At 42.4% G+C, this 26,273-nt stretch overlaps 1 protein-coding gene across 1 annotated transcript in view; it reads right to left on the reverse strand.

The window, feature by feature from the left end:
- The window catches only part of Msh2 (mutS homolog 2), a 61,082-nt gene extending 44,587 nt beyond the window's left edge, over positions 1–16,495 (reverse strand). The window contains exons 1-7 of the mRNA XM_042675492.1: positions 16,198–16,495; positions 13,185–13,339; positions 10,656–10,934; positions 6,510–6,656; positions 5,856–6,005; positions 5,358–5,491; positions 1,195–1,394 (exon numbers count right to left, since the gene is read on the reverse strand). Of these exons, the coding sequence (XP_042531426.1) occupies positions 1,195–1,394; positions 5,358–5,491; positions 5,856–6,005; positions 6,510–6,656; positions 10,656–10,934; positions 13,185–13,339; positions 16,198–16,408 (1,276 nt within the window). The 5' untranslated portion in view covers positions 16,409–16,495. The remainder of the gene's footprint in view (positions 1–1,194; positions 1,395–5,357; positions 5,492–5,855; positions 6,006–6,509; positions 6,657–10,655; positions 10,935–13,184; positions 13,340–16,197) is intronic.
- Positions 16,496–26,273: the final 9,778 nt, after the last annotated feature.

Below are 26,273 nucleotides of genomic sequence, written 5' to 3' on the forward strand. Positions count from 1 at the left end.
TCCCCAGCTGGTCCTGGGGCTTGAACTGGGGCTTTGAACTGTGATCCTCAAATCTCAGCCTCCTGAATAGCTAGGATTACAAGTGTGAGACACCAATGCCCAGCAAGATTCCTGATTTGTACCTAGTTTCAGTGAGGTCCTCTGCAGAGCCACTGCCAAGTAGGAAATTCCTATAGGAGGGGTGGCGTGCGATACTTTAGGCAAGTATTGAGTGTTTACTGACTCCAAGATGTTGTCAGCCCATATCTAACAAAGAAAGTGTACCCTAAACAAATTTTACAGGGGCTGGGAAGGTAGCTCTGCGGTAGAGTGCATGCCTTGCAAGCATGAGGCCCTGGGTTCGATTCCTCAGCACCACATAAACAGAAAAAGCCGAAAGTGGCGCTGTGGCTCCAGTGGTAGAGCGCTAGCCTTGAGCTGAAGAGCTGAGGGACAGCGCCTAGACCCAGAGTTCAGGCCCCATGACCGGAAAAAAAAAAAAAAAAAAAAATTTTTTACAAAAGGAAAGACAACATTTCACCATGGGGTGAAATGCAAATTCTTATTAGTGCTGCTGTACAAAAGCACACTGAGTCCTATGGGATTTCTTTAGGAATCAAATCTTGTCTAACTGAGGGGTAGGGCAATTAACCTGTTAATAAATTCAGTTAATATTTATTTCTTCTAAAAAGCAAAAAATTCCAGGAACTGGTGGCTCACAACTGTAATCTTAGCTGCAAGGAGGCTGATCATGGGCTTGAAGCCAGCCCAGGCAGGAAAATCAGTGAGACTCATACCTCCAACTAACTACCAGAAAACCAGAATTGGCACTGTGGCTCAAAGTGGTAGAGGTGGTACTGTGGCTCAAAATGGTAGAGCACTAGCCTTGAGCAAAAAAGCTCAGGGATAGCACCTAGGCAAGATCAAGCTCCACGACCCACAATAAATTAATTAATTAACTAAACATCAAAAACTCTTGAATTCAATCTTCAGCACTTCAAAATTTAAAAATAAACAAATAACAAAAATACTAACTTGTTTTATGATTCTTGGTTGCTGCCTTAGCTCAATACAAACCTTAGCTCAATACAAACCCATAAAACAACAAAAAAACGTGTCAAAGAAGTCACTAATCAATTTTTGCAAAAAGAGCATACTTGCCTACCATACTGTAACAGCAAGGAAAAACAAAAACTAAACTAAAATCATTGTTACCTTCATGTTTTTCCAGAGCCTGTATAACATTAGGGAGTTGATTTATCCCCTGATAAAGTCGGTAACAATCTTGTAAGTTTGCTGCTTGTCTTTGAAATTTCTTGGCAAGTCTGTTAAGATCTGGGAATCGACGAAGCAAATCTTCTTGTAAACTCTGCCTTAACTCTGCATCTTCTACAAAAGCTTCCACTAAATCTAATCTGAAAAAAATTACAATCCAATGTTAAATACTTTAAAATTAACTTGTCTACTAGGGGGGGAATACAGATCAGTGCTATATGTTCCTGCCTTATCTGTGTAACTAGTTTATGCTTAGCACTGGTGTCACACACTTGTAATGCTAGCTAATCAGGAGGCTATATGACCTGAGGGTCAAAGCCAGCCTGGGTAGAACAGTATGTGAGACTCTTAAGTCTAAGTAACTAACAAAAAGCTAGAAGCACTTATAGCTCAAGTTTTAAGAGTGCTAGCCTAGAGTGAAAAAGCCAAGTGAGAGTTCAAACCTTTGAAATCAAACCCAGTACAAACATATACACAAACATGGTTTGCACTTTTTTTTTTGTTGGTCATGGGGCTTGAACTCTGGGCCTGGGCATTATCTCTCAGCAGTTCAGCTCAAGGCTATCGCTCTACCATTTGAGTGAGCCACAGTGTCACTTCCAGTTTCCTGGTGGTTTATTGGAGATAAAGAGTCTCACAGACTTTTCCTGCTCTGGCTGGCTTTGAACTGTGAACCTAGATCTCAGCCTCCTGAGTAGCCAGTATTACAGGCGTGAGCCACCGGCGTCCAGCTCTACACTCTTGAATATCTATCCAGAGTAAGTGTTACAAGTCAGGATACAGTAAAGATACTTGCATATTGATGTTCACTGACATACTATTTACAATAGATAAGTTATGGAAACAACCCAGATGCACTACAGCAGATGAGTGGATCTAGAAAATATGGTACATATATAATATGGAATTTACTCATCCATTAGAAAGAGTATCATTATGTCATTTGCAGGGAAATGGCTGGACCTAGAACAAATCATGTTAAGTTGTAAGTCAGACTCAGAGACCAACAGCACATTATCTCTCATATGTGGAAGCTAGATTTGAAATATAAACATGCGTAATAACATATGCAGGGTTCTATGCATTTACACATAAACGAACTGACTAAAGGATGGTATACTTCTGGGAAGAATCCTAAGGTGTAATGCTTCTGAACAACTAATGTACTGTTTATCAAAATGAATATAGAAGCAGAAACATGTTTTCAGGAGAGCAAAAGGGGCAGGAAAGAAGAGGGAACAAATGAAATCACTGTATTCAGTGTATATTATATAAAAGTTGAACTACTTAACTTGAGGGTATTGAGGGTAGGGATGGTAGGGAAAAATACATTATCAGTGTAACATCATTATACTCATAACCTGACTTACAGAACTGTAACCTCTTCATACAACTACTTGGCAATAATAAAGTTTAGTGCATCATCTTTTGCTTCAAGAAAATGTTCTATTACGCTCTTTAAGCATTAACCAAATAAAAAATTCACAAAAACGTTAACTCTATTTTGAAATATTAGTTTTGGTAAGAGAGTAGAAACTACAAACTATGAAGCACACATTTTTATAAGATACTAAAGTATACTTAAGATTTCACCAAAGTGCCGGGCGCTGGTGGCTCACGCCTGTAATCCTAGCTACTCAGGAGGCTGAGATCTGAGGATCGCGGTTCAAAAGCCAGCCCCGGCAAGAGAGACCGTGAGACTCCTATCTCCAATAAACCACCAGAAAACCGGAAGTGGCGCTGTAGCTCAAGTGATAGAGCGCTCGCCTTGAACTGAGGGACAGCGCCCAGGCCCAGAGTTCAAGCCCCATGACCGACAAAAAAAAAAAAAAAGATTTCACCAAAGTGACCTTTTTTTTTTTTGTTTTGGTTTCTTCCTTTTTTTGTTTGTCATAGGGCTTGAACTCAGGGCCTGGGTGCTGTCCCTGAGCTCTTTTGCTCAAGACTAACACTCTACACTTTGAGCCACAGCTCCACTTTCCATTTTTGAATGGTTAATTGGTGATAAGTTTCATGGAGACTATTCTGCCCAGGCTAGCTTTGAACTGTAATCCTCAGATCTCAGCCTCCTAAGTAGCTAGGATTACAGGCATGAGCCACCAGTGCACAGCTGGTTTTTCTTTTATTTGTTTTTGGTGGTACTGGCATTTGAACTCAGGGGTCAAAAACTCTATCACTTGAGCTATGCCTCCAGTATTTTTTCCTTTAGTTTTTACTTTTTGTTGTACGAGTTCTGGGGCTTGACCTTAAGGCCTGAGCACTGTTTCTGAGTTTCTTTTGCTCAAGGTTAGCACTCGTACCACTTGAGACACAGCGCCACTTCCAGCTTCTACCTTCTAATGACTAGTTTACTAGAGATCAGCCTCTCACAGGGATGAGCCAGCAGTGCCGTGTGTGTGTGTGTGTGTGTGTGTGTGTGTGTGTGTGTGTGTGTGTGTGTGTGTGTGTGTGTGTGTGTGTAGATCAGTCTCTCACAGGGATGAGCCAGCAGTGCCGTGTGCGTGTGTGTGTGATCAGTCTCTCACAAGGATGAGCCAGCAGTGCCTTGTGTGTGTGTGTGTGTGTGTGTGTGTGTGTAGATCAGTCTCTCACAGGGATGAGCCAGCAGTGCAGTGTGTGTGTGTGTGTGTGTGTGTGTGTGTGTGTGTGTGTGTGTGTGTGTGTAGATCAGTCTCTCACAGGGATGAGCCAGCAGTGCAGTGTGTGTGTGTGTGTGTGTGTGTGTGTGTGTGTGTGTGTGTGTGGAGATCAGTCTCTCACAGGGATGAGCCAGCAGTGCCGTGTGTGTGTGTGTGTGTGTGTGTGTGTGTGTGTGTGTGTGTGTGTGTGTGGAGATCAGTCTCTCACAGGGATGAGCCAGCAGTGCCGTGTGTGTGTGTGTGTGTGTGTGTGTGTGTGTGTGTGTGTGTGTGTGTGATTAGTCTCTCACAGGGATGAGCCAGCAGTGCCGTGTGTGTGTGTGTGTGTGTGTGTGTGTGTGTGTGTGTGTGTGTGGAGATCAGTCTCTCACAGGGATGAGCCAGCAGTGCTGTGTGTGTGTGTGTGTGTGTGTGTGTGTGTGTGTGTGTGATTAATTGGAGAAAAGAAGAGTCTCTCTCTCCATACTTATCTGGGCTAGTTTTAAACCTGGATCCACAGATCTCATCCTCCTGAATAGCAAGGATTACAAGCATAAACCAACAGCAACCTTTTTCTTTTAAGTTTACTTTTTAGATAGGACTGTGTGCTTTTGCCCAGGCTCAGCCCTGGACAACTATAATCCCACCTTTGCATCCTGAAGAGCTGGGATCATACACAGTGAAAAGCTTAATAAACTGCTAGTTCATTAATCTACTTGGTAGGCCACTTCAGAAATAATTAGTGTCTGTTTATGTTTCTGGCTAAAACACGAAAGGAAAGATAAAACTGCTCTATTTTCCTGATAATGCCACTTTTAAATTACAATTTTAAACTGGGTGGAGGGGCTCATGCCTAAAATCCTAGTTACTCATGAGGCTCCAAAGATAGAGATTCTGAGACTCCATCTCCAATAACCAGAAAAGGCTGGAGACGTGGATCAAGTGGTAGTTATTAGGATAACCTAAAAACTGAGAAAAGTAAATAAAAGTGCATCCAGTGATGGAATTACCATGAACCTATTTTAAATGGTTACATATGGCTAGGACTGGTAGTACAATGCCTGTAGTCCCCATACTCAAGAAAGAAGCAGAGAGATTTAGAATTCAAGCCCAGCCTGGGCTACATAGCAAGACCGATCTCAAAAAATTAACTAAATAAAATAGTATAAATGGAGACAAAACAAACTAAAATAAAATGCTTATAATAAAAGCATAATTACGGGAAAGACATGGTGCAGTACTATATTAGAATGATAATAAGTGTTTTAGAATCGTAAGTGTTTAAGGAACAAATTGTCTTAAAGGTGCACTGCATAAAACAATTCCATTTACACAAAACAGGCAAAATAAGCCCCCGCTCCCACCCACAGAGTCCAGAAGATGGTTACTCTTGGAGTATGGTAGGTAACTAGAAGGATTATTGAAGAAAATATAGGAGTAACTGCAAGTTAGTTAAAGCTAATCAAAGCACTCTAAATGACATACCTCTCTTCTATTCTGTTCTTATCCATGAGAGGCTGCTTAATCCACTGGTTAACTAGTCTTTGCCCTTGCGGGGTTTTGCATTTATTCAGCAATGCAGCCAGAGACTGAGAGCCAGTTGTATCCTCAACAGAACCCTAATAAACAAAAAATAAAAGATGACACTCATTAGTAAAAATCTTACTATACCATGAAAAGTAAATAATTTGGGAACAAGATCACATAATATTCTTTAAATCTAAAGTGAGAAATTTCCACAAAAAAATTCTCTGTTAATCTATATTTAACTATTTACTTTTTTCTAAGGCAAAACAACTTTATAATTACTCCAGTTTTAGAACTGATGTGACTATACCAAACTGGAACTAGAAGAGTAAAATACAGCAATTCCAACGTTACTTCAAATACGTAAGTCCTTAGTAAAAGCTTATAGCATTTGTCAAAGGAAATATTTTATTTATTCATTTTCTTTACTTATTTTTTTAACCAGTGTATGTTTACCTGGAAAAGGTTAAGGGCTCTAACTGCTGCAATATCCAATTTCATATACTGGCTGAAGTCAAAAGTAGTCAGTTCAAACTGTCCAAAATTTGAATCATCAGATAAAAGCTCTAAAAACTTGATTACTGCAGACAATGATGAAACTGCAACCTAAAATTAAGAATATAAAATAAGGCTTCTATATCACCAGAACTAGTTTCACAAATTAAAAATGCAGAGGGAAGGAAAGTGGGAAAACGAGGGGGGGGGGGGGTAAACACTGTTCAACAAGAAATGTACTCCTTACCTTACTTATGTAACTGTACCCCTCTGTATATCACCTTTACAATAAAATTAAATTAAATTTTAAAAAAGAAATTAGAAGTGCAAATATAGCCGGTTCTTGCCTGTAATTCTAGCTACTCAGGAGGCTGACATCTGAGGATTACAGTTCAAAGACAGGCCAGGCAGGGGAAAAAAAAATCTGTGAGACTCTTACCTCCAATTAACCACCAAAAGGTTGAAAGTGGAGCTATATAAAGTGGTAGAGATAGTCTTGAGCAAAAAAAGCTAAGAGGCAGTGCCCAAACCCTGAGTTCAAGACCCAGTAACAGCATGATTTCGATAGACACTATTATAAGTTAAGAAAAAAAACAGCACTAGCAAGTCACATACCTGATTCTCCATTTCTGGCAAGACAGAACTATTCATCTGTTCTCCCTTTTTGCTTTTCAATAACCGATTCAGGTCCTGACAAATGTCTTTTGTGGAAAAATCAGCTCTTTTTCTTTCTGTGATCAGAATTCCTGCTCTCTGAATAACCTATTTTACAGGAAATTATTTTAAATACTGGGAGAAAAGCAATGAGAAAGAAAATTGTAACCCTGAGAAATAATATGACAACAGCTTTAACAATTAATCCACATCAAATTATTATGTAATGTGAAAGATACTAGTAACATTACTTAACATATTTTTAATCCTATAAATTGTAGTTGAATTTACATTACATGCACATAAAGCTTTCAAAAACCAGTCCCAATAGTACAAACCTAACAGAATATTACTGAAGTATAGGTATGATTCAAATGGCAAAACACCAGCCCTAAGCTTAAAAACCAATAGAGAGAATGAGACCTTGAATTCAAGTCCCATTTCCAAAACAAAAAACACACTTTGGACCCTATCTATGGCAAAAATAGCCCACAAAAAGAAAAGAACCCATAAGGGATACAACATCTCTTAAGAAATGTCTGTAAAAGCCGGGCTCTGGTGGCTCACGCCTGTAATCCTAGCTACTCAGGAGGCTGAGATCTGAGGATCGCGGTTCAAAGCCAGCCCGGGCAGGAGAGACTGTGAGACTCCTATCTCCAATAAACCACCAGAAAACCGGAAGTGGCGCTGTAGCTCAAGTGGGAGAGCGCTGGCCTTGAGCTGAAGAGCTGAGGGACAGTGCCCAGGCCCAGAGTTCAAGCCCCACGGCCAACAAAAAAGAAAAGAAATGTCTGTAATAAACCATTAATCCAGCTCTATTAATTCTCAAGAACCAACCATGAGCTGAACAATAGTCACCAAGCTCAAGCTCTAGTACACACATATACACACATGTACACACACATTCAAACACAAAAGTATAATCGACATTTAAAATAAGAATCAGAGAGATCGGGCTGGGCACTGATGGCACATACCTGTAATCCCAACTAGTAGGCTAAAATCTGAGGATCACAGTTGAAAGCCAGCCTGGCTAAAAAGTCTGTGAGATTCTTATCTCCAGTTAATCAGCAAAAAGCCAGAAGAGAAGCTGTAGCTCCAATGGAAGAGTGCCAGCCTTCAGCAAAAATCAAGGAAGAGCACAGGGTCCTAAATTCAAGCTCCAGTACCAGCTCACAAAAAAAAAGAATCAGGGTGTGACTTGTAACAAAGTTGTGACTTTGTGACTCAGTGGTAGAGTACCTGCCCAGCAAGTTCAAGGTTCTGAGTTAAAACCCCAGTCCACCAAGTTAAATGAATGAATCAATGAATGAGTTAGTAAATAAGAGAGTCTCACTTCAATAATGAAAAAATAATCCTAGGTCAATGGTTTAGAAATACTTACTTATGCTAGTGGTATCATGATCCTGAACTCAAGCTCTACCACAGAACAATAACAACAGCTTGGTCCTGGCACAAAAACAGGCCTGAAGACCAATGGAACAGACTAGAAGACCCAAAAATAAAGCCATACACTTACAGTAGAAAAAAACCTCTTCAATAATTGGAGAAAGTGGACATTCATATGTAGAAAACTAAAACTGGATCCCTGTTTGGCAACCCTGCACCAATATCATCAACACAAAATAGATCAAAGACTTCAACATCAGACCTGAAACTTTGAAACTACTGCTAAGATGGAGTAGGAGATACATTAGAACAGATATAGGCAGGAACTTTTTGAAGAGTCCCAGGAGAACAGCAAATAGGAGACATACTTTACAAAAGGGATTACATCAAAATAAAGTTTCTACACAACAAAGGACATAGTTACTAAATTAGAAAGACAGCCAACAGACAGAGTAAATTTTTAGCAACAATATATCCAACAAAGGCCTAATATCCAAATATACAAGGAGCTCAAAAAATTAACATCCCTCAAAACTAATAAACCAATCAATAAACGGGCAGAGGAGTTTAAGAGAGAGTTCTCAAAAGAAAAAGAATGGCAGACACATGGGGAAATGCTCAATACCCTGGACATAAAAGAAATGCAAATAAAAACGAATTTGAGATTCCAGCTCATCCCTGTTAAGACTGGCAAACATTAGAATTTAAACAACAAATGTTGGCTGGGTGTGAGGAAAAGGAACCCTACTGCACTGTTAGTGGGAATGTAAACTAGTACAATCACTCTTGAAAGCAGTTTGGAGGTTTCTCAAACAACTAAACATAGAATCTTTCCTATGGCACAACCATAATACTCTTGGGTATCTACCCAGATTATTACAAGGCAGAATACATAAAGACATTTGCTCCAGGCACCAGTGGCTCATGCCTACAGTCCTAGCTTCTCAGGAGGCTGAGACCTGAGGATCACGGTTCAAGGCCAGCCCAGGCAGAAAAGTCCCCATGAGAATTTTATCTCCAATTAACTACTCAAAAACCAGAAGTAGCACTGTGGCTCAAAGTGATAGAGCGCTAGCCTTGAGCAAAAGAGCTCAGAGCTCAGTCCCTGAGTTCAAATCCCACAACAACAGCAAAAAAAAGACATTTGCACATCCCTGTTTCATTGTTGCACTACTCACAATAGCCAAATCATGGAAAGAGCCCAGATGACCTACAACAGATGAGTGGATCAATAAAATGTGGTATATAGAGAGAATGGAATTTTACTCAGCCATTAGAGAGGATAAAATTATGTCATGTGCAGGGAAATGGATGGAACGACAACAAATCATGCTGAGGTAAGCCAAATACTGAGGGATAAACAGTGCCCATTTTGTCTCATATATGGAAGCTAGATCTAAACTATAACTGGACATGATAACCTGTACAGGACTCTAGGCATTCACATACAAATAGACTAAAGGAGGATACCCTTAGAGGAGACCCCAAAAGTGTAACTTCTCTGAAAATTTAAAATACTATTTATAGGAACAAATTCCAAGAAATGGAAACATGGGGTTTTTGGTTGTTTGTTTTTTGTCGGTTGTGGGGCTTGAACTCTGGGCTTGGGCACTGTCCTTGTGCTCTTCAGCTTAAGGCGGGCACTCTACCGCTTGAGCCAAAGAGCTACTTCCGGTTTTCTAGTGGTTTACTGGAGACAAGGGTCTCACAGACTTTTCCTGCACCCTGCACGGGCTGGCTTTGAACCATGATCCTCAGATCTCAGCCTCCTGAGTAGCTAGGATTACAGGCGTGAGCCACCCACCTAGAAACATGGGTTTTTGTTTTCAGTGGTAGTGGTGGTGGTGTTTCTTCTTACTATTGAAGTTTTTATCAGAGAGGGCAAGGGGAGCCAGAGAAAGGAAAGAGAAAGTGTGAACTAGAAAACTAATCATGAGGGCTGGGAAGGTGGCTCAGTGGTAAGAGTGCTTGTCTTGCATGCATGAGACTCTGGGTTCGATTCCTCAGTACCACATAAGCAAAAAAGAAAAAAGCCAGAAGTGGCACTGTGGCTCAAGTGGTAGAGCACTAGCCTTGAACTGAAGATCTGAGGAAAGGGCTCAGACTCAGAGTTCAAGTCCCACACTGACCAAAAAAAACAAAAAACAAAAAAAGGCAAGGAAAACTAATCATGAATAGCAATCATGCTATTCGGTATACACTATATAGAAAATGAACTACATGACTTATGGGCAGGGATGGGAAGATGAACTGGAGGAAAGTGAAGGAAGGGTTGACACTGTTCAAAAAAGGGAATGTACTTATTACCTGACATGAAATAAGAATACTTGTTTAATATGCTCTGGGGGTTGGGTTAATTTTTAGCAACGCCAATGTTAAACCCCTCACTCTCTCCTAGGAAAAAAATCCTGAAGACCCACATGTTATTTATCTGATAAATCAGGCTAAATGTAATGATATTTATTGTAATAATTATCTGCTTGGAATGAAGGATGGCAAGGAGAAAAGGAAAAGAGATTAAAAAGGTAAAACAAGTCTTGCAAACAGCTTATTCTGACATTCTCTTACATACACCCAGTTTCTTTCAAAGATAAATATCAAGGTCAACCTCAAAAATGAAACATTATTTTTTTAAACTAAGCTTTTAATTATTTTCCCCATAAACAAAACAGCATCCTCATAAACAAAATTCACCATCATTAAACTTCATTCCCTTACCTGTCTCAGTTTCCCCATGTCTCCAGCAATCTCTCCTCCTGGTAAAATACATTCTTTTGGTCCAATCTGAATCAGAAGAGACTCAAGATTGGAGAGCTGATCATTATCAGGAAACTCACACAGTCCTAGCTTCCTCTGCAGGGAATCAACATACCCAACTCCAACCTGTCTTTGACCATCAACTGTTGACATTTTAACACCCATAACACCAATGGAAGTTGACATGTCATTGGTACCAAAGAGAATATCTTCAAACTGGGACAGATTGCCAGGAGAAGCCTAAGCAAAAAAAAAAAAAGAAAGAAAAAGAAAAAGAAAAGAAAATTTAAACCACTGAACAGATTAGTAAAATGTACTAACATCAATTATTCAACCTTAATAAATTTTATTAATAAAGTATTTTATGAAAAAACCCTGCCAGTTAGATGTCCCAATTATCTCATTTGCTGTATCTCTCCTTCCTTTCCCAATTATTTCCCCAACATATCTAAAGACCAATTTACAAAAAGTGATTTTGAAAGTCAGAGGTAATGGTTTATGACTGCAATTCCCATACTTGGGAGGATGAAGCAGGAGTATTTCAAGTTTGAGGCCAGCCTGGGTTACTATCTCAAACCTGTTTCAAAAAAGGTACAAAATGAATGCCAGGATATGGAAAAACAAAGGTTTTTATTTTTCTTTGTGTTGTTTTTGTTTTCTTTTGTCTCATTTGTTTATCCTATCTTTGGGAGGGTAAGAGGGAAAATGGAGGGACAGAGGTGAACAAATCAGTGGTACTCCCTAGATACTATGTTGGAAATGAACTACACAATTGTAGGTAGGGACAGGAGGAAAAAAACTGAGAGTGAAGAAAGGGGTAACACTGTCTAAAATTAAATATACTAATTACCTGACTTATGAAATAGAAACTCCTCTTATGAAACAGTAACCCCTTTGCATGTCACCTTTATAATAACAATAAAAACAAATTAAATACGTAATAAATAAGTTATTCAAATGCTGAGCATGGTAACATATGCCTGTAATCCTAGGAAAAAAATCCTTGAGAAAAGTATAGACTATGTAGTATGTCTTAGAAAAAGTTAAGGAAAGAAAAGCCAAAAAGAGAACAGAGAAAAAGGAGAGAAAAGCAACAAAAGAAAATAGAAGAGAACAAGAGTAAACAAGAAAGACAGGAAAAAAGGGAAAAGGGGAAAGAAAAAAAGTGACTTTGTCTTTAAATTTGGCAGCTGGGATTAGACATACAAAATCATTACCAAAACTGGCCATCTTTTAATGGTGTACTTTCATTTCCACATCCTGCCAAACTACTGTTACACATATCACTATTTTCTTAAATATCGTGGCTACCTAATACAGCAGAGCAGTATAACCAGTTCAAATACTGACCTTTCAAAATCTCCTCTCTAAATCAGTATATTTATAAATATAGTTTGTTCTAGATCAATAAATTCTAATTAATGGGTCTATGATTATGCTAGGTGCTGGTAGCTTACACCTGTAGTCCTAGCTACAGGGGAGGTTTGAGGATTATAGTTCAAAGCCAGCCCAGACATGAAAAGTCCATGAGACTCTTATCTCTAATTAACCTGCAAAATGCTGGCAGTGGAGCTGTGGTTCAAGTGATAGAATGTTTGCCTTGAGCAAAAAAAGCTAAAGGACAGCAACCAGGCAGATTTCAAGCCCAAGTACCAGCACTTAAAAAAAAAAGATCCACGATCTATTTTCAATCTTCCAGAAGTGTTAGAAATCTCCCTTTATGACTATACCAATTAACTAAACAGTACCAAGTTTCACTGATACTGCTACACTACACACTGAAATCCAATTTAGCATTAAATAGATTGCTACCAATATAAGCATTTCTGAGGCAAGAGACCTCTCAGAATTTCTCAAAGTATCTTAGTATTATAACATGTTAAAAAAATAAGAAAATAAACTGGGAGCCAGTGGATCACTCCTGAAATCCTAGCTACTGAGGGTCGCAATTCAAAGCCAGCCTGGGAAGGAACATCTATAAGACTTTTTTTTTTGTTTGGGGGGGGGCGTGGGGGGGGGGGAGTCAGTCGTGGGGCTTGAACTCTGGGCTTGGGCACTGTCCCTCAGCTCTTCAGCTCAAGGCAAGCACTCTACTGCTTGAGCACAGTGCCACTTCCGGTTTTCTGGTGGTTAACTGGAGATAAGAGTCTCATGGACTTTCCTGCCCGGGCTGGCCTTGAACCATGACCCTCAGATCTCAGCCTCCTGAGTAGCTAGGAATACAAGCATGAGCCACCAGTGCCCGGCCTCCATAAGACTTTTATCTCCAATAAACTACTCAGAAAAAGCCAGAAGTGGTGCTTTGGCTCAAGTGGCAAAGCACTAGGCTTGAGCACAGAGAGGCTCAGGGACAGAGCCCAAACCCTGAGGTTCAAACCACAGGAACAGGAAAAAAAAAAGAATTTAAAAGGAAAGATATGGCTCAATAGCACAGCTATACCACCCAGAACCACCACCACCTCCCAAAGAAAAAAAAAGCAAAATACTTACCTTAAATGCCATATACCAATCATTCTCCTTGGATGCTTTATTTCCAGCTCTATTCTTGAAAACTTCAACTCTATACTGACGAACCAGAAGAAGATCTTTTACAAAAGACTCAAAATTCATTTTACTAAGCACAACACTCTGCAGAGTCTTTGCTCCTAAAAATAAATATTATAGATGAGAATTTGAGGTAATAAGTATTTGAGTACCCAACACAATCTTCCCAACCTAATGCTCTCTCAGGATTTTAATCATTCAAAAAAACATGTTATCTAGTTTTTATTTGATGTTTCAGAACTGTGACAGATGAAAGGTACAAAATGGTAAGCAGACAAAACACCTGATTCTGTAAACCTACCTGTCAGCATAAAATACTGGAAAAGATAAAAAAAAAACAAGTAGACACATATAGTTAATCTTAACTTGTCCTTATATAAAAACTACAAACTTGAGGTATCATTTGTCTAACATAACCCGTGGACTTAATATTTAAATATTAATTAATAAAAAACTAAAGCTGGGCAGAGCGGCATGAACCAGTTATTTCCAGCTACTTGAGAGGCTGAGCTAGGATAGCTTGAGGAATTCAAGGATTCAAGACCAGACCACGCCAACACAGGAAGACCTCATCTCAAAACCGAACCGAGCATGGTACACTCTGAGGCTACAGCAGAAGGATCATATAGTGAAGACCAGGGTAGCCTGTGCTACACAGTGAGACCCTAAGTCCAAGCAGGCCTGGTGGCACACATCTGTGGTTCCACTTACTTGTGAGACTAAGTTAGAAAGATCATAGTTCAAGGCCAGCCAGCCATGACATATTCAAAAGATACTATCTGAAAAAATGAAACAAACAAAAGGCCTGGGCACATGGTTCATTCAAATGTTAGGGTTTCTGCTAGTGAGGCCTTACATTCAAGCCAGTTGGCACAAACAAACAAGCAAAATTGCCTGCAAATTATATTTTATACAAACAACCCCCTAAAAAAGAGGTCCATAAATTACTTGGGGCTTGGGCTGGGAAGGTAGCTCAGTGGTGGAGTGCTTGCCTTGCAAGTATGAGGTCCTGGGTTCGATTCCTCAGCACTACATAAGCAGAAAAAGCTAGAAGTGGTGCTGCTGCTCAAGTGGTAGAGCGCTAGCCTTGAGCTCAAGAGCTGAGGGACAGCGCCCAGGCCCAGAGTTCAGGCCCCACGACTGGCAAAAAAAAAAAAAATGAACCTCCAGATTATTCTAAAAGTGGGAAACATTTTTTCTGACCAGTGCCATTTGGGCACTCATATCATCAATACAGCCTACACAGTATTATCAACACAGGCAGAGAGCCTGGTTAGTATAAGAAATGAGAGGTGAGCAAGAATGATGAATATGAGCTCAAGGCTTTATTGGGGGTGCAGACCTGCCAGGCTGCTCCAAGCAGGGAATGGAGGCAGCAGCCATGGACAGGTATGGGCAGAATTTAAACAAAGTTTTAGGGGGCATTCACATGGGTCACATTACATGGACTACAGAAATTCAGGGAAGAGTCACATTCTGAAGAGTGTAATGAGACTTGCAACTGGGATGGGAATTCGTATATCACACTGGGAAAACAGTACCGCATCAGGGAAACAGAAACTTAACAGAAAAGCTAGCTCTGGCCCTGAGTTCCAACCCCAGTACCGGCACAAAAATCAACATCAACAACAAAACACTTTTCAGGACACTAGTCCAGCTTAATTCAACACAGCAATATTTTCTTGCTGAGTTGAACAGATTGCTATTTCTCATCTTGCATTGGGAAAGTAAGCCACATGAAAATCATAAATGTTTTTACTGTAGAATCCCACCATTCAGCATGACCTCCTCAAATTCTCAGATATCTATGTAGGTTCAGCCCTGGCTAAAGATCAGAACCTGAGAGCAGAATGGCAGTTTTTCACAGAATATAAGGTAACCAATTCATTCCTATTCACCCAAGTCTTTCCCCAGTTTAATTACTGAAGTCCCGTTTTTCAGGAAGCCCATGTCCTGGCAAACCAAAGTGACAGGTTACTCCATTAGCCCGCATAGTGGTATTCCACCCAAACTGTATTATGCATAAGCTAAAACATCACTAGAAATAAATATTTTTAAAAAGCCAGGAGCAGGTGACTCTTGCCTGTAATCCTAGCTATTTAGGAGACTGAAACCCAACAAGCAGAGCACCAGTTGTGAGTGGAAAAAGCTAAGGGACAGCAGACATCCAGGGACATCCAGACCCTGAGTTCAAGCTCTAGTACCGGCGTGCACACGATTATCCTCCCAGGACTGAAGTGGTACTGCGTCCCGTAATCCCGGCACTTCAGAGGCAAAGATTTGCCACTTCAAAGTCAGCCTGGACTAGTGGTCTCTTAGCAAAACAAAGTTACACTCAGAAATAAAAGCTCTTTCTCTCTAGAGTTTGTGTGACTGAGCGGCAGTGCATTTTAAGTCATACTCGCTGCTTCTGCAGTTACTCTACACCCCTGCAAAGCTAACCAATCGGCTTGGCGTTAAACTAGATAAAGACAAAAAGTAGGATGGAGAAACACATGACCTGAAGAGAAAGCTACCTGCCTCCACCACCTTGGCACAAATGTATCCTCTTTGAGAATTACGGAGAGCCCCCCGCCGCCGGGGGGGGGGGGGTAAGAGAAGACGCGCGTAGTGGCGCACCCCTGTAATCCTAATCCTCGGGAGGGAGGAAGCCAGACTCAAGCATAAATCACAACAAAAGTAGATAGGACAGGGTTGGTAATGTAGATCTACAGGGCCAAGGCGAGCGCTCCGACGCCGCCAGAAGTTGAGACACAGCAAGGTAGTACACACGAGGCTCCCGGAGAGGTTCCGCGCGCTGGGGCGCGCTGGGGCGGGCTCGGGTGCGGGGCACGCACGGGTTAATTCTCCAGGCACCAACGTCCGCCCCACGCCCGGACCTGGGCGCAGCACTCCGCGCCGGAACCCCGCGCAGGCCAGGGCCTCCCGTCCCCCCGAGCCGCGCCGTCCCGGCCCGCACCTGCCGGCCCCAGGTACTTGATCACCCCCTGGGTCTTGAACACCTCGCGGGCTGCCAGCAGCGCGTCCTCGCCGTGCGCCGTGTAGAAGTCGCCCCGGTCGAAGAGGCGCACCGTGGTGGTCGGCTTCTCGGGCATGCCCTCGAAGAAGCGCACGAAGCCGGCCTCGGCCGCACCCTCCAGCTGCAGCGTGTCCTTCGGCTGCACCGCCATTTCGGAACCTCTTCTCAGCTGGGCAGAGAGAAGCGCGCGGCCCGGATCCCACTACGCCGTTTCCCGCCTCCCCTCCGTCGTCCTTTGGCTGCGTCGGGCCTCTGCGAGCACACCCAATCAGCACCCGGCACTGTGGATCGGTGGGCGGGAGTCCGCAACATCAGCCAATCATAAGCGGTCGCGGCCTAGCGTCCCGCGCACGCTGCAGGCCATTTCTTCTCTACTACGCATGCGTACGGCTCAGTTGCGCGGCGAACCAGGGACGCTCCTCCTCCCTAAAAAAAACATAAGGGATTAGTGCGGGTGGAATTTCGGTGGAACGTCTCCGGGACAGGCGGGGATCAGGTGGAAAATTCCCTGCTGGCATTGAGATTAACTGCTTGGAATTCAGGGGAATGAAATCTCAAACTTGACAACAAAGAATTCCGCACCCTGGTCTTTTTTTGAAAAAGCTTATGCCTCTCTGTCCAACTGCCTTTCTTTTCCTTTGTAAGCAAACTTCCATCAGCAAGAGTTCAGGCTTAGTCTTCACAGCCTCCCTGCTAGCCAAATCTCCTTTCATCCACTCTTGATTGTGGGAGTTGACTCTTCAACCGTGGGAGACCCTGGATTCAGTCCCACCACGCACAAAAATGAGGGAGAGAGGAGATGAGGGAGGGAAAGCAGGAGGGAGTACAATGTGTTGTCATTTCTGGAGGAAATCTTCTTAAAGAGCTTCCCACATATTCCCGAAGGCAGATTCGATTCTGAAACCACTGACCTGCAGACTAAAATGCAAATGCTTTGGAGAAGTAGAGAAAGTTTGGAGTGTCTGACCACAGACTACCTTCCCCATGAGTTTCCCACCTGTGGTAGCACTCCTTCCTCTCCCCAAAGTCGATCTAGGGCCAGGAACGTCCCTCCCATTGCAGCTTTTGGCTTCTGCACGTTTTACCTTGGGCCCTGGCCCTCATCTGAGCTAGGAGAGGGTCTTCCTTCAGTTGGAGGAATGTCTTTTCAGGAAAATCTTCTGGCAGGATTCCTTTGGTGCATTTTCTTTTTCCGGTCCTATCCTTTTGTGATCTCTATTATTGTTTTAGGAACCTATCTTTTTATATAGAGGGTTTTTTTTTTTTGTCGGTTGTGGGGCTTGAACTCTGGGCCTGGGCGCTGTCCCTCAGCTCTTCAGCTCAAGGCGAGCGCTCTACCACTTGAGCTACAGCGCCACTTCCTAGGAACCTATCTTTTTAAATAATCACCTGGAAAGACTAGTGGACAGTTAGGCTTAAGTGATTCACACCTGTAATCTTAGCTAATCAGGAGGCTGAGATCTGAGGATTGCCATTGGAAGCCAGCCTGGACAGGAAAGTGCATGGGACCCTGATCTCCAATTAACTACCACAAAGCTACAAGTGGTGGCTCAAGTGGTACAACACTAGCTTTGAGGGCAAAAATTCAGGCCTTGAGTTCAAATTTCAGTTCTATCACACACACACACACACACACTGTATATAGTATATTAATTCATAGTATATTAAAATTGGCTAATATTCATCACTTCCTGGTTACCATTTGAGGATGTTATTACCATTTCTGGTAAATTTTATTTTTTTTAATTTTTTTTGTTGGTCATGGGGCTTGAACTCTAGGCCTGGGCACTGTCCCTCAGCTCTTCAGCTCAAAGCTAGTGCTCTACCACTTGAGCTACAACGCCACTTCTTGTTTTCTGAATGGTTTATTGGAGATAAGAATCTCATGGCCTCTCCTGCCCTAGCTGGCTTTGAACCGAAATCCTCAGATCTCAGCCTCCTGAGTAGCTAGGATTACAGGTAAGAGCCACCACACCCAGCTTCTGGTAAATTTTAATAAGCATAAAGTACAGAAATTTTGTGTAGTTGGCTAGACAACTAAAAACTAACAGCTGCTACCTTTGCTAGAGAACAATGATCCTTAACCAGACTTAGATGACAGAGAATGATTCCAGACACTATTTTGTCCAGACTGATAACACTGTCCCTAATAATGCTTTTTTCTTTCCTACCAAGTGTCTGAAAAGAAGAGTATCTGGACTCTTTATAGAGAACACTTAGAAATTGTGGTTTTATTCATTTTGTCTGAGAGGTTGTTTTAAACAGGATCTTTTTTTTCCCCAACCACATGCCACATATTTCTGAGAAATGTTTATATTTCAATGAGTTGAAAAATCCCCAGGATACAGACCACTGACTCAAAAACCAAATCTTGATTATAAGGAAATTTATTAGTAAAAGGAAATTTGTCAATAGCCAATTGTAACCAGCCAGGACTACTCCCAGTTATCAGGATCCCAGAAGCAGCCCCAAATAGCAACACACAGGGGTTATTTTATACCCCAAGATGGGGGAGGGAGGGTCACATAAATGGAATCTTTTCAACTCTCCTATGATTTGCAAGCCAAGCAAAATACAGAAGCAGAATACAGAAGCTAAATATCTGATTGTCAGCAAAAATATGTAGGCACAAAGCCCACCATTCAAAATAGAATCAGCCACCCACAAACTACCTCTTGTCCTAAGTTCTTTTTAGGGGCTTTTTAAAAGTTTGTCTAGCAGTTTCTTGTCATAGCTTCCCAGCATCATCACAACCCCTGCCCTGACTTTTTAGCACTATCATGGCTCCTCTTATTAGTGCTGAGTGCCTTGTTTTATTTACCTTAGTTCAATAAAAAGTTGTTCCACTTTCTGACACTAAACTAGGTCCTTCTCAGAACTGTGGACCCAACACAGAACACTTAACTGAAGAAGACTTTGATTCTTTGCCAAAATCAGTAGTGGGAACAAACCCCAAGTCACCACCCCCATTAACCTGCTCTCCCTTACTTCTCTTAGGTCTATAACTTCCTAATCTTCAATGGGTTGAGAAGTAAGGGAGAACAGGTTAATGGGGGTGGTGGGGGTATTTGTATATTTTCTGGGAATTTAGATATTCCCTCTTTTCATTCCTTTTGCTTCTTCCCAATTGTGACAATTACCAACAGCAAGCAGACAGGATTATAATCAAGTTAGAAGTTTTTGGCCATCACTCTAACATCCACCCTAGAGCCAACCATTTTCAGGTAATGCACCTGAGAATTCTAATTTATAGGCATCCTGTGCTCACACATCACATAGGGTCCTGATAGATCATGCATGTCATCAACCTACTCAGGAGGCTGAGCTGTGGAGGATCAAAGTTCAAAGCCAGCCCAGGAAGAAAAGTCCAGGAGACTGCATTTCCAATTAACCAGTAAAAAGCTAGGCTGGAAGTGAGGTTCAAGTGATAGTGCTCCAAACACATGCCAATGAGCATGGAGCCTTTAAGTTCAAGTTCCAGTACCAGAGACAAAAAAAAAAAAAGAAGAGGAAGATTGAAGGAACACTTATTTCTGAAGGAGAATCACAGATACTGGTAGAAGGGAGAGATAAAGGATTTACAACTTAGTTCATAGTAATGTCATTAACTGATTAATAATGCGGGGATGGGGCTGGGAAGGTGGCTCACTGGTAGAGTGCTTGCCTTGTGTGCATGAGGGCCTAGGTTTCGATTCCTCAACAACTTTTGGCAGAAAAAGCCAAAAGTGGCGCTGTGGCTCAAGTGGTAGAGTGCTAGCCTTGAGCTGAAGAGCTGAGGGACAGTGCCCAGGCTGAGTTTAAGACCCATGACCGACAAAAAAAATAAGAATACAGGGGTGAAATAGAGCAGATGTGGCTCAGTGGTAGAGCACTGGTACCTAGCATACAGAAACCCTGGGTTCAATCACCAGTGCTGAAGACACACACAGAGGAAGAGATAGTAAATGTTTGTGGAGAAAGACACTGAGGTCTTTGAAGGCTAATTACAAGAAACACAATTCAGAACACAGAATGAAAGAAATGGAGGTGATACTTCTATTTAAGCCTAGATGGTGACTGAAGCAGAGCAAGGGAATGGAGGAAATCATCCAGGAAGAAAAATAGATGGAAGAATGAAGCCTGAAAACATCAGTATTTCAGAGTCAGCAGGATACAAAAATAACCAAGGAAGATAGTTATGTACACAGTACTAGGGCAGTTATAACAGTGGTATGCTGCGAAGAATTCATTATTAGTTTAGTAATTCACTGTTGGTTCAAACAGCTGTTAGCAAGAATAGCTTCAGAGCCAGGTGCTGATGACTCACACCTATAAACATAGCTGTTCAAGAGGCTAAGATCTGAGGATCCAGGTTCAAAGCCAGCCCAGGAAGGAAAGTGAGACTCATTACTAAATAGCCCCCCAAAAACCAGAAGTGGAGCTTCAGAAAAGATATGAGAGGGGGGAGGATTTGGGTGGGGGTGGAGGGGGGGAGAGGATGGGAAGGGATGGGAAGGGGAAACAAAGGAGGAGGCTACAATGCTTGATAAGGAATGTACTCATTATCTTGCCCATGTAATTGTAACCCCTCTGTACAGTATTTTCACAATAGAAAAAAAAAGATATGAGAGACCCAGGCACCAGTGACTCATCCTGGAACCCTATATGCTCAAGAGGTTGAGATCTGAGAGCTGTGGTTCAAAGCCAGCCCCATCAGGAAAGTCTATGAGACTTTTATCTTCAATTAATACCAAAGTGCGGGAAATGGAGCTGTGGCTCAAGTAGCATAGCACCAGCCTTGAACTTGACATTGCCAAGCACCTGATTTCAAGCCCTAGTTGTAAGGTCCACTCCTGGATGGCAAGCAGACTCCACCCTCCTTGCAGCAAAGCCTCCTCCCAGTACCTGCGTTACCTAGGCAACTGGCACACCTGGAAGAGGTCACATCTGCATCTGCTGAGGTCATTTCTGAATTGGATGTGGCCACACCTTTCTCCACCCATACCCTAGATAAGGCCTAGCCCAGGCCCAGACACCCTCTTTCCCAGCTCTCTCTTTCCCAGCTCTTTCAAACCACCTCTTTCCCAGGTCTTTCCCAGGCCTTTCCCAGCCGCGTAGAGGGCCAACGTGGCCTGGTGCCAGCCAGAACGATGAATAAACCTACCCCTTACCTGAATATCACGTGCGTGGTGCAGTTCTTACTCACCTACCTCTTTTTAAAAACCTAACACTAGTACTATCACAAAAAAAAAAAAAAAAAGCCGGGCACTGGTGGCTCATGCCTGTAATCCTAGCTACTCAGGAGGCTGAGATCTGAGGATCACGGTTCAAAGCCAGCCCAGGCAGGAGAGACCTTGAGACTCCTATCTCCAATAAACCACCAGAAAACCGGAAGTGGCGCTGTAGCTCAAGTGGTAGAGCGTTCGCCTTGAGCTGAAGAGCTGAGGGACAGTGCCCAGGCCCAGAGTTCAAGCCCCACAGCCGGCTGACAAAAAAAAAAAAAATGAGAAGGCTGGGCACCGGTGGCTAATGCCTGTAATCCTAGCTACTGAAGAGGCTGAGATCTGAGGATCACAGTTCTAAGCCAGCCAGGACAGGAAAGTCCATGAAACTCTTATCTCCAATAAACCACTAGAAAACTGGAAGTAGTAGAGTGCTAGCCTTGAGCTGAAGAGCTGAGGGACAGCAGCCAAGCTCAAAGTTCAAGCCCCATGACAGACCCCCCACCTCCGCCCCCCCAAAAAGAGAGAAGATAGGACAAAGAAGGGCAATGGTTAAAATAACATGTCACCTGCTAGGAAAAAGTGGATCTCATGCTGTCAGCAGAGGGCACTGGAGAGGCACTGCGAAAGGAAAAGGTTGTGTCTAGTTCTCATGTCCAGAGCTGCCCATCTTCTGGCTCTTGCAGTATGTGTGCCTTTTCCAGCATCTGACAACAGCACCTTCCCTAGGGCACCTGTCTCTCCCTTGCCCCAGATACCTACTGAAGCACTTCTATTAAGTGTTTGGTTCTGCTGCGATAATTCCTTGTGAAAGCTTGCCCAGTGCTCTAGACCAGGGACAGGCAAACTTCCCATGGAAGGACCAGGGATATTGAAAGTTGTGTACAACTGGGTGCCAGTGGCTCATACCTGTAATCCTTGCTACTGAGGAGGTTGAGATCTGAGGATTGTAGTTCGAAGCCTTCCAGGGCAGGAAAGTCCCTAAGACTCTTATCTCCAATAAATGACTCAGAAAAAGCCAGAAGTGGCCTTGTGGCTCAAGTGGTAGAGCACTAAACTTGAGCACAGAGACTTGGGGACAGTGCCCAAGCTCTGAGTTCAAGCCCTGGGACCAGCAAAAAAATAAAAATAAAAATTATATATGTATACATATATGTATATGAGAGAGAGAGAGAGAGAGAGTATAAAACTACTCAACTTACTGGATGCTGGTGGCTCACGCCTGTAATCCTAACAACTCAGGAGGCTGAGATCTGAGGATCATGGTTCAAAGCCAGCCCGGCAGCAAAGTCCATGGGATTCTTTTTTTCCCCATCTCTCTTTTTATTAATATATTTTTATTGTAAAATATTGTACAGAGAGGTTACAATTACATGAGCAAGGTAATGAGTCCATTTCCTATCGAGCATTGTTACCCCCTCCTTTGTTTTTCCCCTACCATCCCTTTCCTCCCTCCCCTCCCCCCACAAAAGCTGTAAAGTTTGTTTTCAAGTGTCTTGTACATCTTGTCACAATGGGTCATCCTGTATCCTTATTTCAGCATTTTGTTATTTCCCTTCCCCTTCTCAAATTAGAAAAATGTATATACAAGATGCAAGACACCGGAATCAAATACAGTGACAACAGGGGTTATATCATGGGGGAAGACCAAACAAACAAATCACATAGTACACATTAAAAAGAACAGCAAGAAATAAAATCTCATGTCCCTCTCTTGGGATTCATTTCCCTTAGCATCACCTTATATGGTCATATGTGCATAGCTTTCTTTTTTTTTCTTGGCTGGTTGTGTGACCTGAACTCTGGGCCTGGGTGCTGTCCCTCAGCTCTTCAGCTCAAGGCTAGCGCTCTACCACTTGAGCCACAGCGACATTTACGGCTTTTTCTGCTTATGTGGTGCTGAGGAATATAACCCAGGGCCTCATGCATGCAAGGCAAGCGCTCTACCACTGAGCCATCTTCCCAGCCCTGTTACATAGCTCCTGACTTCTTCGGCTTGTTCTAGACATATACTAATTATTGCAGATAAGGGAAACCATGGGACCTATATTTCTTTGGGTCTGGCTTACTTCACTTAATATAATTTTTTTCCAAGTCTTTCCATTTCCTAACAAATGGAGTGGTGTCATTCTTCCTGATGGAGGCAAAGAATTCCATTGCATGTGTATGTGGTATGTATATATGCATATATATATGCATATATATATATATATATGATCCATATATCAACTGAGGGGCATCTGGGTTGATTCCATATCTTAGCTATGGTGAATAATGCTGCAATAAACATAGTTGGGCTGGTAGTCATTTGGGTAAATGCCTAAAAGTGGGATTACTGGGTCATAGGGGAGCTCTAGGTAGAGTCTTTTGAGGAACCTCCATATTGTTTTCCAAAGTTGTTAAACAAGTATACACTCCCACCAACAATGCAGTAGGGTTCCCTCTTGGCCACACCCCCTCCAGCATCTGTTGTTATTAGATTTCTTAATTATAGCCATTCTAACTGGGGTGAGGTGGAATCTCAATGTTGTTTTGATTTGCATTTCTTTTATGGCTAGAGAAGTTGAGCATTTTTTCATGTGTCTTTGGCCATGCTTATTTCCTCTTCAGAGAAGTCTCTCTTTAAGCCCACTAATTAATCAGGTGGTTGTTTCTTTCAAGATTTGTTGTTGGGGGATTTAATTTTTTTTTTTTTTTTTTTTTTTTTTTTTTTGCCGGTCGTGAGGCTTGAACTCTGGGCCTGGGCGCTGTCCCTCAGCTCTTCAGCTCAAGGCCAGTGCTCTGCCTCTTGAGCTACAGCGCCACTTCCGGTTTTCTGGTGGTTTATTGGAGATAGGAGTCTCACGGTCTCTCCTGCCCTGGCTGGCTTTGAACCACGATCCTCAGATCTCAGCCTCCTGAGTAGCTAGGATTACAGGCGTGAGCCACCAGCGCCCGGCTCTTTTTTTCATATTTTTTTTTTTTGGTCCGGTCATGGGGCCTGAACTCTGGGCCTGGGTGCTGTCCCTCAGCTCTTCAGCTCAAGGCTACAGCGTAACTTCTGGCTTTTTTTTTCTTTTTGCTTATGTGGTGCTGAGGAATCGAACCCAGGGCCTCCGGCATGCAAGGCAAGTGCTTTACCACTGAGCCACCTTCCCAGCCCCAAAGGGGGGGGGGGATTTAATTTTTTGAGTTCTAAGTATATTTTAGATATGAGACCCTTGTCCATTGTATGGCTAATGAAGATCTGCGTGAGACTCTTATCTCCAATAAACCACCAGAAAACTGGAAGTGGCGCTGTGGCTCAAATGGTAGAGTGGTAGCCTTGAGCTGAAGAGCTGAGGGACAGTGCCCAGGCCCAGAGTTCAATCCCCACAACTGACAAAAAAAAAAAAAAAAAAAACCTACTCAACTCTGGTGTGGTATGGCCAAACAACCACACATATGTAAATGAAGGAGTGTAGCTGTGCTCCAAAATTTGTGGACACTGTAATTTGTATTTTGTGTAATTTTTACCTATCAAGAAACCACCTTTTGGGAGGTGTTGGTGGCTCCTGCCTATAATCCTAACTGAGCTGAGCTGAGCTCTGAGGATCTTGGTTCAAAGCCAGCTAGGGCAGTAAAGTCAATGAGAATCTGATCTCCAATTAACTATTTAAAAAGCCCAGGGGCTGGGAATGTGGCTTAATGGTAGAGTGCTTGCCTAGCATGCATGAAACCCTGGGTTTGATTCCTCAGTACCACATAAGCAGAAAAGGCCGGAATTGGTGCTGTGGCTCAAGTGGTAGCGTGCTAGCCTTGAGCACAGAGAGACTCAGGGACAGTGCCAGCCCCAGGGCTGGCAAAAAATAAAACTAGCTTTGAGCAAAAAAGCTCAGGGATAGTGCCCAACTTCTGAGTTTAAACCTCAGGACTGGCACCAACCACTTGCAAAAACGTATCCTTGACTACTCTTGGGGCTACCTTGGAATTCTGCCTAATAGTGGGATTTTTTCAGGGAGTTACTATTAAGAGCAGGCTGGGAATGTACTCAATTCTTAATAGTTTGCTTAGCATGTGTAAGGCCCTGTGTTTGATCCCTAGTACCAAAAGAAAAAGATCAAAATACTTCCAGATACTTTTAACTTCATAGAACTTTGCTACTTTACTGAAAGGAAAAAGACATTTGTACCATAATTGCTTATATGTAAGATAATGATGTTGTGTTCATCAAATTCGTAGTTCACAACATATGCCATCAATTCCACCTCAAAGATATGTGCCAAAATACCAATTTTTATCTAAAACAGAATCTTAGGTTAATTCATAATATTCAACTTTTATGTAGAAAAGTTTTGTATGTCTTATATACCTTATAAGTACTCATGTAAAACTGACTTCAAAAAAATTTTAATTTCTTGGTGCCAGGGACTGAACCTAGGGTGTCTTGCATGCTAAGCACAATCTTACACTGAGATACCCCTGGTAGCCTCACTAGAGTTTGAACACAGGTCCATATCCATTGTTAGGCAACTGCTCTACCACTTGAGTCACTGTCAGCTCAAAACATTTTTTGTGCTGGTATTGGGGCTTAAATTTGGGGTCTCACTCTCTAGCTTGGCTTTGTCACTCCAAGGCTGACACATTACCATTTTAGCCACACCTCCACTTTTCACTTTTTGGTTAATCGGAGATGAATCTTATGGACTTTCCAGCCAGGCTGGCTTCAAACCATGATCCTTAAATCATACCCTCCTGAGAAGCTAGAATTACAGGATGAGCTACCACTGCCCAGCTCAAAGCATTTTTTTAACCTATTAATCTATGTGTGTACTAGGAAACTTCATTCAAACAAGG

Source organism: Dipodomys spectabilis, unplaced genomic scaffold (assembly GCF_019054845.1).
Source record: "Dipodomys spectabilis isolate Male_0828 unplaced genomic scaffold, ASM1905484v1 ptg000026l, whole genome shotgun sequence".
Classification (NCBI taxonomy): Eukaryota; Metazoa; Chordata; class Mammalia; order Rodentia; family Heteromyidae; genus Dipodomys; species Dipodomys spectabilis.